General features: G+C 40.1%; 1 protein-coding gene across 1 annotated transcript; it reads left to right on the forward strand.

The window, feature by feature from the left end:
- Nucleotides 1-739: 739 nt before the first annotated feature.
- LOC131433804 (uncharacterized) lies at nucleotides 740-1,764 on the forward strand. Its single transcript, XM_058600407.1, has 2 exons — nucleotides 740-1,445; nucleotides 1,523-1,764. Exons 1-2 carry the CDS (start codon nucleotides 740-742, stop codon nucleotides 1,762-1,764), a joined length of 948 nt encoding a protein of 315 aa, XP_058456390.1.
- Nucleotides 1,765-15,186: the final 13,422 nt, after the last annotated feature.

The raw sequence follows: 15,186 nt of genomic DNA on the forward strand, positions 1-15,186 counted from the left end.
GATATCAAATAACTCAGATCAACCGTTTTAGCATAATAGAAGAAAACCAAATCATATTACCACCACCAGCTGCAGTGGTGCTACACTCTTAGAAAAAATGAAATTTACGCATGACGTAAATTCAAGCATGCCGTAATTTCTTTGGTGATGACAGATATATTAAGGAATGAGCCATTGTTCGGACCTTGTGCCGGTTTCCTTTTAATAATTCTTTTCTATAAATGTCGGATTGTTTTGCGGTATTCGAAAGTTTTCTTTCTTGTTAAATTTCCTATGAAAATAACATAAACATTGATTTTTTGATTCTATAGGGTGATCTCCGGCCCATTTTTTTTTTGTAAAATATCGGTTTTCTCATACCAAATCGCATACAAACTTTAAACCTCGGGCGCGAAAATATAGTGTGGGGGTTTACGCAACCCTGGGCATTACAGGCGACGAGAGAGGGAGAGAAGTGAACATAAGCGAAGAGAGAAAAAACTTTAGAAGAAAATGGCGCTAGAGTAGAGTTACCCAAGCGAAGTCGTATTGAATAAAATCATTGAAAACCGTATTTCGTCGCGTTCATTTATTCGACAAAACACGCCCGTCCGGTTCTACGCACTACATTTGGTGACCCCGAGTCGAAACACGCGGAATAACGTCGGTAACAACGCGCCCCGTATGAAAATTGTTTATCAAACAGTGTCGGAATCAGATTCTTCCTGTCGCCATTTTATTTTCGCTACGTTTCACAAATATGCTGCAACCGCAAGCAAATGAAACCGCCGCAGCATCAGTTGCTGTTAAGCTCCCCGAATTCTGGAAAAATGATCCTGCTATGTGGTTCGCCCAAGCCGAGGCGCAGTTCGTCCTGGCGGGAGTAACTCGCGACGCAACCAAGTTCTACCATATAATCGCCAAAGTGGACCAGAGTGTCTTGTGTCATATTTCCGATTTGGTTGCGAACCCTCCCGAAAACGATAAATATATGTCCATTAAAGCCAGACTACTAAGCCGTTTCGAGATGTCGGCACAAGCCAAAATGGAGAAATTGTTGAATTCTTGCGATTTAGGAGATATGAAACCTACACACCTCCTCGCTCGGATGCAGGATCTAACAGCAGGACTCAAGGTCGACGACGGATTAATGAAAATGTTGTTCCTACAAAGACTTCCTGGAAGCGTTAAAGCGGTACTGACAATCCACGACGGCACATTGTCTAAATTAGCCGAAATGGCAGATAAGATGGTAGATACTACTTCCACGCATGTAGCAGCTGTTGCACCGCCGCCGTCATCTCAAATAGGTGACATCGACGGTCAAATCGCTCATCTCACCGCAGAGATCCGGAAGTTGAAGGAGTTTACCAGAAGCAAACACGAAAGAAATCGTTCATCGTCACGCACGCGGCCAGATACGGACGACGAAACAGTATGCTGGTACCACAGGAAATATGGTGTCCGTGCGAACCAATGCCGCAAGCCGTGTACTTTCAAAAATATTTCAAAAAACTAGACAGTTCTCTATCTCATGCGACAGAGGTGGGCACGAGCACCGAAAGCCGCCGTTTGTCCATTTTGGACAGGACACACAGCATCCGTTTTCTAATCGATACGGGTTCAGACGTTTCAATTCTGCCCGCCACCAGAAAAGACAAAACCAAACCACCGATTCCTTTCATCCTGCACGCTGCAAACAGTACGAATATCAAAACTTTCGACAAACGCTTCCTGTACGTGGATCTCGGACTTCGCAGACGATTTTCCTGGTTGCAGACGTGAGCACAGCAATCATCGGAGCCGACTTTCTGTGTTATTTCGGATTGATGGTGGACCTTAAACACCGTCGTGTCATCGATGAGACAACGAAACTTCACACTACTGGTGGGATGATAAATTCAATTTTACATGACGTTACGACAATAAGTTCCGACCACCCATTCCGGCAAATGCTTGAGGAGTACCACTACTCTCGAGCGAGCTTACCACCAGATACCGGTAGAAGAGAAAGATATTCCGAAGACAGCTGTTATTACTCCCTTCGGCCTGTTTGAATTCACTAGAATGCAATTTGGTCTGTGTAATGCTGGTCAAACCTTTCAAAGGTTTATGCATAAAATATTTGGGGACCTCGAATTCGTTACTGTTTTTATGGATGATATATGCGTGGCCTCATCTTCCAACGAAAAGCACCATCAGCACATGCGAGTGGTTTTCGACCGACTGCGAGCAAACGGCCTTGTGATAAACCTCCCCAAATGCAAATTTGCACAGAAAGAAGTCGACTTCATTGGTTACGTTATATGCAAAGACGGCGTTAAACCACAACCAAGTCGAGTGTCAGCAGTGATCGATTTTTGTCGACCATCGACAGTGAAAGATCTTCGAAGATTCCTTGCACTTGTAAATGGTTACAAACGATTCATTCGCCAGGCGACCGATATGCAGGCAGCATTAAGGTGCCTCATTACTGGAAACAAGAAAAACGATCATAGCAAAATTACATGGACCCAGCCAGCAACAGACGCATTCGAGAATTGCAAAAAATCATTGGCAGAAGCTGCGTTGCTGTACTATCCCGATCCGAAAAAACAAATAGGATTACTAGTAGACGCATCAAATACTGCAGCCGGAGCTGTTCTGCAACAATTTTCAAATGGTACGTGGCAACCGTTGGGTTTCTATTCCGAAAAATTCACACCAGGTCAGCGAAAGTATTCTACGTTCGGAAGGGAGCTGTTAGCAATGAAAATGGCTGTTAGATACTTCAGACATCTGTTAGAAGGTCGCCGATTCACAATTTTTACCGATCACAACCCTTTAACGCATGCCATTACTTCCAATTCAGCCTGCCGCTTACCTCATGAAGAAAGAGCCTTACAGTATATTTCCCAGTTTACCACCGATATCAAGCACATCAGTGGAAAACTCAATGTTACTGCCGACGCCCTATCCAGAGTAGAAACGATAAATAGCCCATCTCCAATCGACTACAAAATCATCGCGTTGGACCAAGAGCTCGACCCAGAACTTCAGAAACTGCTGAGTTCAAAAACTACTTCGTTGATTCTGAAACCGGTCGTTCTACCATTGTGTTCCCGACGACTATTCTGCGACGTCTCCATCGGTGGTACAAATCGACCATTCGTTCCAGCACCGCATCGCCGTTCCATTTTGGAACAGTTCCATAACGTAACTCACCCTGGTGTACGGGCAACCCGTAGATTCCTGTCTAGCAAGTTCGTCTGGCCGAAAATGAATAAGGATGTCGCCGAGTTCGTAAGAAATTGCGTAGCCTGTCAAAAATCGAAAATTCAACGCCATACTACTGCACCGCTGGGAACGTTTGAGTTGCCTAGGTGTCGTTTCAGTCACATTCACATCGATCTGGTGGGTCCCTTACCTCCATCTAATGGACATTCTTATCTGCTTACCATTGTAGACCGTTTTACCCGATGGCCCGAAGCGATCCCGCTAGAAGATATGACGGCACATTCTGTGGCAATGGCACTCTACTCCCAGTGGATCTCACGTTTCGGTTGCCCTGAGGACATCACTTCGGACCAGGGACGCCAATTTGAGTCTGAACTATTCAAAGAATTGGCATCTCTGCTCGGGGCAAATCATATACGAACCACCGCTTACCACCCACAAGCAAACGGGATGGTTGAACGCTTCCATCGCAAGCTGAAGGAAGCAATTATGTGCGTCGACGCAAAAAAGTGGTTCTACCGACTTCCTCTAATACTGCTGGGGCTACGAACCGTATTCAAGGAAGACATGAATTGCTCACCTGCCGAAATGGTATACGGGCAATCCCTGCGTATACCCGGGGAATTTTTCGAATCGTCTAAGGAAAATACAAATCGATCGGATTTCTCGTCAGATCTTCGTCACATCATGCAGCAGGTTAGACCGGTCCAAGTTAAACATCACACCAAAGGGAAGTTTTTTGTGCACAAAGGTTTGAAAATTGCACACATGTCTTTGTCCGATACGATGCGGTTAAAAAATCACTGCAACGACCATACGATGGGCCGTAGCAAGTCATCGACCGCACCGACAAGTACATGGATGTGATGATGAACCAGAAGGTTGTAAGAATCTCAATCGATCGTCTCAAACCAGCACACATCAATACGGACGACCCCGTAATCGAGTGCCCTAAAGATAAAAGCACGGTAGTTACACCGACAGGTCACCGCGTCAGGTTTTTGGTGTAACTGGGGGGGCACTGTGGGGGTTTACGCAACCCTGGGCATTACAGGCGACGAGAGAGGGAGAGAAGTGAACATAAGCGAAGAGAGAAAAAACTTTAGAAGAAAATGGCGCTAGAGTAGAGTTACCCAAGCGAAGTCGTATTGAATAAAATCATTGAAAACCGTATTTCGTCGCGTTCATTTATTCGACAAAACACGCCCGTCCGGTTCTACGCACTACAATAGTTTCTCGGATCGGGTTAAAATTTTGCATGGTGCTTATGGGACCCAAAAAAACACGAAATGTTTGGTGGAGCTGGAATCAATATTTTGTCCTACTCTAATGAACAAGTACCGAAAAATGATGTATGATGTGGTTCTGAAATCCAAGACTCCTGGTTTATTGAAATTTCTTGAGACACCCTACAAAATATTTGTTTTCGGAGCGGATTTGTGTTATAGGGGCTGCAAAATGATGTTTGAGGTTGTTCCAAAATCCACGATGCTGACTTCCGTTTTATTGATATTCCAGAAGTCGCCATCTTCGATTTCAGAACCTCCTCAAACCTCGTTTTCTGGCATCTACTCATCAAACCTGTTCCGAAAATACTCACATTATAATGGTTTTAAAGAAATCCAAATAAACCGGAAGCCGCCATCTGCTTGGGTGTCTGTATTGGGAAATTTTGAATGCAAAAACAAGGTTATGTGAACGTTGATTCTTCGTTACATTTACTTCGAAAATAATGTAATGCATCAGTTTGAAAGAAACCTTGAACCGAGGGCGCAACCGATGAAACTAAAATTTCGCATGTTTCCAATAAGACTTGAACAATGGAACACGAAAAGTTTACTGAAATCAATGTTTTGTGTCATTCTAACACCTATCATCCGAGTATTTTTCGTGACGCACAAAAAGGGAGCATAGTATCGAACAGGGTCGCCGAGAAAAGGAAGGGAAACAGCGAAGATTAAGAATTGTTTTCTAACGTTTGCATTTAAAAAACATGACTAATCCACCTAGCAGTAAGATGTTACCTTTTTTATCAATCCACATGTGTTTTTTGCATGAATATTTTTCGGTGTTTCAGTTTTCATGACATTATTCTAATGTCCGTCGTTTTAAGTGGCAATTTGAGATTTTAATCACTCATTACTCTGTAATGTCGAAACTGCAAAGCGGATCGAATTAGAATCTAAAAGTGTATCAATCGATTAAACATTCCATGATATGTCGATGTAATTTCCACTATAGAGTTTAGGGTAATTTAAGGTACTTCCAGAGCCGCATAGTTTTCTGTGTAATTGTATCGTTTGTAGAATTAAGTCACCGGTGTATGATAAATCGAAATAATTATACCCCAGAATCTCTTGGGAAAAGAAAAAAAAATGTAGATGCGAGCTTCAGTTGATATCGACACTGCACATTGTACGACTTACACTGAAAACTGAAAAAAACTGAAAGAAAGAACACAACTTTGAAACTACTGTTCCGCTTATGTCGTTGACTGGATATGGATTTCATTCGCACAATTTGCAAGCGGAACTAAGAGTGACATTTATTTCGTGTCATTTTCCTCTTTTTGGAGGCAATGAAAATGATTTTTATTCGCTCTGGTTCTCATCATATTTTTCGAAGTCGGAAGGCTAACTTTTTTCAACAATTCGTTATGCGGAATGTCAGAATGTCAGTTATAATTGAATCTGTAATCAGAAATTAAGACATTTATTCCAGTAAATTTGACCGTTTGCCAAATTTTGTCAAATGTTTTGTGTTTTTCGCCAAATTTTGTCTTTCTCCTTTGAAAGGGGGCAGGGGTCCACTAGGAGATTGATAGTACCTATTAGCTCTCTCCGGACTGTACCAGCCTAGATGCCGTGTGGAATCCGGCGGAAAAAAATGAATCAAGAATAGATCCACTGGGTTCCTGCTTCCATGTCGTAAAAGGCGACAATTGCAGGAGTTTCTTTTTCCTTTCAGTTATCAGATATTTTCAATGTTTTACTTCTGGTTACTCTATTTTACTAAATCATCTCTTTATTCAACCTATCAATTTCCGTCTAGCTTCGTAGAAAAGTTTTATTAGGAATGATTTCTTCTTCCATGTTATTGATTGTCTTTCAGGAATATAAAATGAATGATAAAAATCAACCATTTTTTTTTTTTTTCATAAATACGTTTATTTCATAGGCAATATACATAAGTTTTTCTTCGCCGTGGCATCCACAATACATAGTAGTTTAAACCTAATACATTTCGAATATCATATTAGTATGTTGGTACTCATTAGTTAATCTAAACACTGTTTTTATCAAGCGAGTTGCTATTTTAATTACATTAAATAAAATACATTTATTTTGTACATGATCTTATAACTATTTCAGGATTGTTTGTATCAGTTCACCACTTATATTCAATATCCTATAGTTGGCTATTGGTTGAACTCATGGAAGAGAAAACAGTTTAACATAAAATAAAATTTAAATTGGAACTCCAATGGATTTAATGAAATGATAAAGAAGTTTCATGTATGGAAGGTCACGACAAGCAAGAATGTCGCGAACTGGGACATTGGATAGTCTACCTTGGGTACGCAAGGAATTTATTAGTTGAGATCTGACATCACGAAACTCCACGCATGTCCAAACAACATGGTCAATATCGCGGTAACCTTCGCCGCAAGCACAATGATTAGTCTCGGAAAGTCCAATTCGAAGGAGATGTGCATCTAACGTGTAGTGATTGGACATGAGTCTGGACATCACACGAATGAAATCTCTACTCACATCCAGTCCCCTGAACCATGCCTTTGTCGATATTTTAGGAATAATTGAGTGCATCCACCGACCCAGATCATCTTTATCCCAAGAAGCTTGCCAGCTGGCAAGTGTTCTTTGGCGAGACGCGCTATAGAATTCGTTGAAAGCAATCGGTCTCTCATAAATTTCACCCTCAATAGCACCACGTTTGGCTAAAATATCGGCTCTTTCATTGCCTGGAATGGAGCAATGAGCCGGAACCCAAACTATTGTGATTAGATAATTATTATTCAATATGTCGTTCAGACACTGTTTTATTTTACCCAAGAAAAACGGTTCATTTTTGCCAGCAGCGTTTGAGCGAATGGCTTCAATTGCACTCAGACTATCTGTGAAGAGGAAATAATGGTTTGGAGATAATGTGACGATTACATTCAAGCTATAATGAACTGCTGCTAACTCTGCTATATAAACAGATGCAGGTTCTTGAAGCTTGAATGAGGCCGAAACATTATTGTTGAACATACCAAACCCTGTCGCTTCTTCCATTCGCGATCCGTCCGTGTAAAACATTTTCTCAGAGTTAATATGCCTGAACTTACTTGAAAATATTTTTGGGATTTCCATAGAGCGTAGGTGGTCCGGGATTCCACGCACTTCGCGCTGCATGGATGTGTCGAAAAATAAAGTTGAGTCAGGTACATTTAGGAGGCTGACACGGATAGGAATATATCTTGAAGGGTTGATTTCCTGTGACATATGGTTAAAATATACTGTCATGAATTTTGTTTGAGATCGAAGCTCGACTAGTCGTTCGAAATTATTAATTACCATGGGATTCAGCACATCACATCTTATTAGCAGGCGTGATGAAAGCTCCCAAAATCGATCTTTTAATGGAAGAACTCCCGCCAGAACTTCAAGACTCATTGTATGTGTCGAATGCATGCAGCCTAAAGCAATTCGCAAACAACGGTACTGAATTCGCTCAAGTTTGATAATATGAGAATTTGCAGCGGAACGAAAACAAACGCATCCATATTCCATCACTGAAAGTATCGTTGTCTGATACAATTTTATTAGATCTTGCGGATGAGCACCCCACCAAGACCCTGTTATTGTTCGAAGAAAATTTACTCTTTGTTGGCATTTCGTTATCAGATACCTAATGTGTCCTCCCCACGTGCATTTGGAATCAAACCACACCCCGAGGTATTTGAAAGTCAAAACCTGTTCGATTATTCTTCCCATCATACGAAGCTGAAGTTGCGCGGGATCATGCTTTTTTGAAAAGACGACCAGCTCTGTTTTCTCCGCAGAGAATTCGATACCAAGATGAACAGCCCAAACGGACAATTTATCTAAGGTATCTTGCAATGGTTTTTGCAGATCAATAGCTTTGGATCCAGTAACTGAAACCACGCCATCATCTGCCAATTGTCTTAGTGTACATGGGGTTACTAGACAGCTGTCAATGTCATTCACGTAAAAATTATAGAGGAGCGGACTGAGGCATGAGCCTTGCGGGAGACCCATGTAGCTAATTCTGATTGTTGCCAAATCGCCATGTGAAAAATGCATGCGTTTCTCTGACAAAAGGTTGTGCAAATAATTATTTATAACCGCTGGGAGTCCATGTTGGTGGAGCTTGTCTGAAAGAACATCAATGGAAACTGAATCAAATGCTCCTTTAATGTCTAAAAATACAGATGCCATTTGTTGCTTTTGAGCGAAGGCAATTTGGATGTCAGACGAAAGTAATGCAAGGCAATCATTCGTCCCTTTATTTCTACGGAAGCCAAACTGAGTATCTGACAACAAACCGTTCGTCTCGACCCAAGTGTCGAGACGTCGTAGAATAATTTTTTCGAACAATTTTCTGATGCAGGACAACATCGCAATGGGTCTATATGAGTTGTGATTGGAAGCTGGTTTCCCCGGCTTTTGAATGGCGATAACTTTCACTTGTCTCCAGTCAGGTGGAACAATATTTTGCTCAAGAAACTTGTTGAACAATTCCAACAAACGTCTTTTTGCGAGGTCGGGCAGATTCTTCACCAAGTTGAATTTAATTCTGTCCAATCCAGGAGCGTTATTGTTACAAGACATGAGTGCTATGGAAAATTCCATCATTGAAAAGGGGCTATCAATGGAATCATCATTTGAAGAAGACTCCCTAACAATGCTATGCGTAGGAACGGAATCTGGACAAACTTTCCTCGCAAAATCAAATATCCATCGATTCGAGTACTCCTCACTCTCATTGCCCACGTTACGATTCCTCATTCGTCTGGCCGTATTCCAAAGAGTGCTCATTGAGGTTTCTCTTGACAAACCTTCCACAAAATGTCTCCAATAGCTGCATTTCTTAACCCGAAGTATGTTCTTGTACTTGGTTTCTAAAACCAAGAATTTTTCAAAATTCTGAGGAGTTCCTCCTCCTCGTTTTAAAAACGTCTTGAAAGCATTTTGTTTCGCGTGTTTAGCATCTGAGCACTCTTTGTCCCACCAAGGATTTGGAGGTCTTCTGTTAGACGATGGACCAAGAAATCGTTTGGTTTGGGCTTGTTCTGCGGCCTCCAGAATCGAACAAACGAGGAAGTCATATTCTTCAAGTGGGGGAAGCTCTTCCATTGAAGTTAAGACACTTGAAATATTACTTTGGTATTTAATCCAGTCAATATTTTTTGTCAAATCATATGGAATATTAACTGAATTAGCAATGCCTTTGTTACTGCTAATTGAGATGATGATTGGTAAATGATCGCTACCATGTAAATCAGGAAATACTTTCCAGGTGCAATCTAGTCGAATTGAAGTCGAACAAAGAGATAAATCTAATGCACTTGGACGTGCAGGAGGTCTTGGGATCCGTGTCATGCTACCCATATTTAGTACCGTCATGCTAAAATTGTCGCAAATATTATATATTAGAGATGATCTGCTATCATTGTAAACGGAACCCCACATCATTCCGTGCGAATTGAAATCTCCTAAAATCAAACGTGGAGCAGGAAGGGCTTCGACAATTTCATTAAGCTGTCGTTGTCCAACTTGAGCTCTTGGAGGAATATATACCGAAGCAATGCAAATGTCCTTTCCTTTAATGTTTATTTGACAAGCAACAACTTCTATACTAGAAGTCGAAGGAATGTTTAATCTATAAAAGGAATAACATTTCTTAATTCCTAAAAGCACTCCACCATACGGGGAGTCTCTGTCGAGACGTATAATGTTAAAGTCATTAAAATTTAAGGCTATGTTTGATGTAAGCCATGTTTCGCACAAAGCAAATACATCACATTTTTGACTATGCAACAAAACTTTAAATGAATCAAGTTTTGGCATGATGCTTCGACAATTCCACTGCAGGACAGTGATTGAATCATTTGCGGCGGATGATAAATTATCCATCAAATGATACAAAACCTGAAAGAGCTGGCCATTGAACTGATAACTGTTTCAAAAAAGTTCTAGCTATTGGAAGGAATGCTGTTATGATGGTCTTTAGAGGTTCAGAAATATTGAATGCAGCGAAAATCCATTCTACAATTTCCGAAAATTTCAGTAATCCTGTTGGTGAATGTGAAATGGAGCCCACTGGATTATTGTCTTTTCTTGAGCTAGTTCCTGGATTGGTTTGTGAATTTGACAAACCAGGAGGCACAGTTTTTGGTTTTAAATTTGGCTTTTTAGCTTTAACACGGGGATCTTTTTTTGAAGGTATAATTTTAGGTGTCTTTTTTGGTATTTTGTGGTTTGTTAATCTCCTCTTAACAGACCCTTGAGGAGTGACAAACGAGGTATCTTCACTATTTCCGTCAGAGTCAGATTCCTCTGGCTCCGCAAGATTTGAAAAACCGTTTTCGGTTTCCAAAGGGGAGACATGTATGACCGTTTTGAGCATTTCTGCATATGTGCGCTTAGACCGTGCTTTTAAAGAAAGCTTCATTTTGTCTTTACGCAGCTTAAATGCAGCGCACACTGAAAGATCATCATGAGGGCTTTCCCCACAATAAACACATTTTTCAACATCTTTATCGCAAAGATTATCCTTATGAGGCCCTTGACATTTGATACATTTGGACTTATTACTACAGTAAGTAGCTGTATGTCCGAATTTTTTACAGTTCGTGCAATTCATAACATGCGGTACGAAAAGCCGAACAGGAAGACGAATTTTATCGATATAGACATGGCTAGGCAATGCAGATCCGGCAAATGTTACGCGAAACGAATCTGAGGGACGATAAGACTTTTTTCCATCGACAATAGATGCTGAGTACAATTGTTTGCACTCGAGTATCTTAACTCCCTCAAGCATGGAGTTTTTAAAACGGCCAACTCCATTTTTAAGTAAATCATCTGCTGTCAGACTTGCTTCAGTCACAACACCGTCAATTTCTACCTCCTTCGATGGAATGTAAACTCGATATTCAATAGCAAATAATTTACAGGTTACAATATCGTTTGCCTGTTTCAAGTCGTTAACTACAACTCGAATTTTATCTCTATTAACCTTACAGATTTCTTTAACTTCAGAGAAATGTGATGTCAAATCCTTTGTAATTTGCATCAAGTTTAAAATCTTTTCTTTTTTTCGAAGATAGACTATCCATGGCCCAGTGGTACCCTGTGGATAATGTTTAGCCCTCGGAGTATTTAAACTTTTACTAGTATCCGGAATCGGATTCGGATGATCTTCCATGAGATCATCCATTACATTAAATTTTTTTTGTAAATTATTAATACCAAAATAAAAACTTATGTTTAGTAAAATTTCAGATATAAGAAATAAAAAATAAATTAAATTAAATCTACCTTGTAGCTGATGTCTCTGTTCCTTTATCGTGAAGAACGACGTGAAGCTCTTCCAACGATTTCCAATTGGCAGTCTTTTGCTGTTTCCAATTGGCAGTCTTCTGTCGTTTACTGCTATCTCAGTTGCTCTGCCGTCGTTGTGAACACCACTGCACTTGCTGTACCTGACCCCAGGTACAGTGCTTTTGCTCTTGGTGGCGATCAAATGCGATGCTTGCAGTGTAGCACCTCGCGATATATGCCGTCTCTTTTGATCCTACGCAGCGTACAGATTCTGGTACCTGGTAGATCAGCACTGGGTTGCTTTAGCAGCTCTGTGCCTTTGCACCCCTTCGTCTTCGCACCTTTATGCGATGGCACCTCTGTGACTCGTCACTTCTATGCTCTCGCACCTCTGTGTCTCTACACCTCTGTGCGTATGAACGGGATGGCCTTCGTTGCTAGCTTTCCAGTCGGGAAACGCCCCGAATATTGCGTTTGCTATGGGCAGTTTAACTACCTGAAGCTTAGAATTGTCTCGGTAGCAGCCGTTAACTCACGAGCCAGTACAATCGAAACACAACCTCTTCGCTTGAATGGTTTTTACTGAATGAAAAAAAATCAACCATTGCGCAAATCCGTTTATATTACAAAGTTAATAACAGAGATGACATGTATCGGTATATTGAATACATAGTAAAAAACACTTGATATTGATATTTCAAACAGTAAATTAATATTTTTCTCGGTAGCCGGCTGCCCAGATCAACTACTATAACCAATTAATAATTTCAATAAATAATTCAAATAATAAAGCGGAAATAATAAAGAATCAAGACGCGTGTGAAATCTGTTGACCTTTGTTTGGTGATTTAAAATGATTTTATAATAACTGTTTAGAATATTTCAATGCAATGAATCAACTTTTTTGTCTAAATCATATTCGCTCGTTTATTTTGTATCACGTAGTTTCATTTATAAAAACGTGCTTAATCCACCTAGCAGTGAGATGATACCTTTTTTTATCAATCCGAATGTGTTTTTTTTGCATGACTAAAAAAAACGCGATGCATAAACGAGTGACTGCATACTCTACAGCCGGCTGTCCGGAGTTTTGTCAATTTCGGAGATTGACTGTTTCGTGCATTATATTGCCAGCACAAAGTAACACATAAAACGATAATACTTTAAAACATTCTTGGTAGCCGGCTACCCAGAGCAATAAACACATGATAACATTATTAAAACATTTACTAACAAAGTATCCTCTCCTGTGATGCATGTGGGAATGCAGAGGATTCCTCGGTTCTTAGTAGCAACATGCATCGAACTAACAATCCTTTCCCTCCCAAGTAGATCTGCATTCGGACGTGGCCGGCGTCGGTATTGATCAGCATGCATGGTTCAATACAGTTTGCACAGTGTGAAACAATGTGTTATTCCCAAACATGTTACTTCAAAAAATCATTTTGCAATCTCAATTGGTCCAGATCAATAACGGAGTAGCAACACACGGGCGGTCTCTAATGCTAATGCTAATGCTAATTTAAGGTACTTCCAGAGCCGCATAACCCAAACCGATTCGTATGGCCATATGACGAATAAATTCATCATCCTACAATTCCAGAATCGGAAGTCAGAATGGGATAAAATTGGATTTATTTTAAATTGAACTTTTGTTTCTGAAATTCGATTTTCCTTTTTTTTTTTGAGAAAACGATTGAGCTTTGAGAAACGATTCGATACTGGAACCGGAATTCGAAATTCGGTGTAGCCGAAGTCAGACAAATTCACCTGAGTAGCTGTATAGTATACATTTGTTTCAAAATGTTGTAAAATAAATGTAGACATCTTTGAGAAATCGTAGTGCGAATTAAATTTTTGGGTGCCTTCCGAGACGAAGTTTATTTGTTTATCGACTATCCAAATCTGCTAACCCGATAAACCTGATTAATTTATGTGAAATAGACATTTTTATACTAATCACCCTGTATCTCCGAAACCGGAAGTTGGAGCTGACTGAAAAACAAGATGTTTTATAGAATCTTAAAACTTTTCATTTGAATCTTAGATGATTCATAGATTTCTTTTCAATCTTAGATCGGTTCAGCCATTTACGAGAAAAAGGAGTTACGTAGTTTTAGTTTCGTTTCACATATCATCCTGTAGTTCCGGAACCAGAGGTCGGATCCAAACGTAATTCAGGAACCTTGTTTGGGAGTATACAACTTTTCATATGAATCTGAGTTTGTAGACAACGGTTGAGTCATCTCCGAAAAAAAATTGAGTGAAATTATTGGTCACACACGTGTTTGCTGATCTCGACGAACTGATTCGAATGGTATATTCGTGTTATGTTCTTCCAGCATTTATTGCTGTAAGTAGTTTAAATCAATATAATTATGGAATTGCTTTCAATTTGAAAATGCTGCCATCATCTGGTTTACATATGGCATATTCGAACGATTATGTTGCCAAAAACGAACCGTGCTAAAATCGGTCCGAGGCAAAATGTCATGCTGTACACAGTCTTTTGGGTACTTAGAAACAAATGTATGTAACAGTATAAAAAATCGTGTTTTATGTTTCTCCCAGGCATTTCTGAAATCAAAATTTTGCCCCAACCTAATAAACATACATGTCAAGAATCGGAGGTTCTGTCCAATGGTTTTCGGAGCTGCAGGCAATGACGCAGTGGCTGCGTCTACTCTGGATGGCAACGACTGGCAGGGCACTTATTTTATTTCCCTCACGAGGGAAGTTCATTTCGTACACCAAGTTTCCTGAGTAGTATTCACAAATCTCCTACCAACGATATTCTTATGCCCACAATTTTGAAGGAACTATTATTGCAGTCCCCCTAGGCCTGAATTTTCTCTCGACGGCCCTGGTGTTGAACAGAAATGCTGCATCCTGAAGAAACGAATACAAATGATAGAGAATCCAAATAATAATTATGTGAACATTGCATAGTTCTATTGTGCTTTTCATGAACATTAAAATGATTTTTTTTTTCTCCATCTCTGTGGATGACGAACTATATTCGGTAAGCGAGTATTGCTTAGGAATTGAATAGCCAAAATTTAAAGTTATACAATGCTGTCATAACTCAGCTTTCGTCTTCTTCTCGAAAATGTCGCTGACAAAACTATCAAGGTGAACCCATCGAAACGGAAACATAACTCAAACAATTTAAAACCGTTCTAAGCTCGTTGCAAAGTTATTCTGTTTTTATAATTACGCTGCTGAACAAAACAGTCATCCGAACAAACAATTAGCAACGCTATTAGAACGGTATTGTAAAATAGACCGAACTGACTCACGCGGAAATCTTTCCCGTCCGATCTAATTACAATGTCATAAAAATGTCCAACCGACTACAATCAGTGAGATAAGAGACTTTTTGCGATCCTATAAATCAAAATTGGTAATAAATAGCTCACTT

The sequence above is a fragment of the Malaya genurostris genome, chromosome 3 (genome assembly GCF_030247185.1).
Source record: "Malaya genurostris strain Urasoe2022 chromosome 3, Malgen_1.1, whole genome shotgun sequence".
Lineage (NCBI taxonomy): Eukaryota > Metazoa > Arthropoda > Insecta > Diptera > Culicidae > Malaya > Malaya genurostris.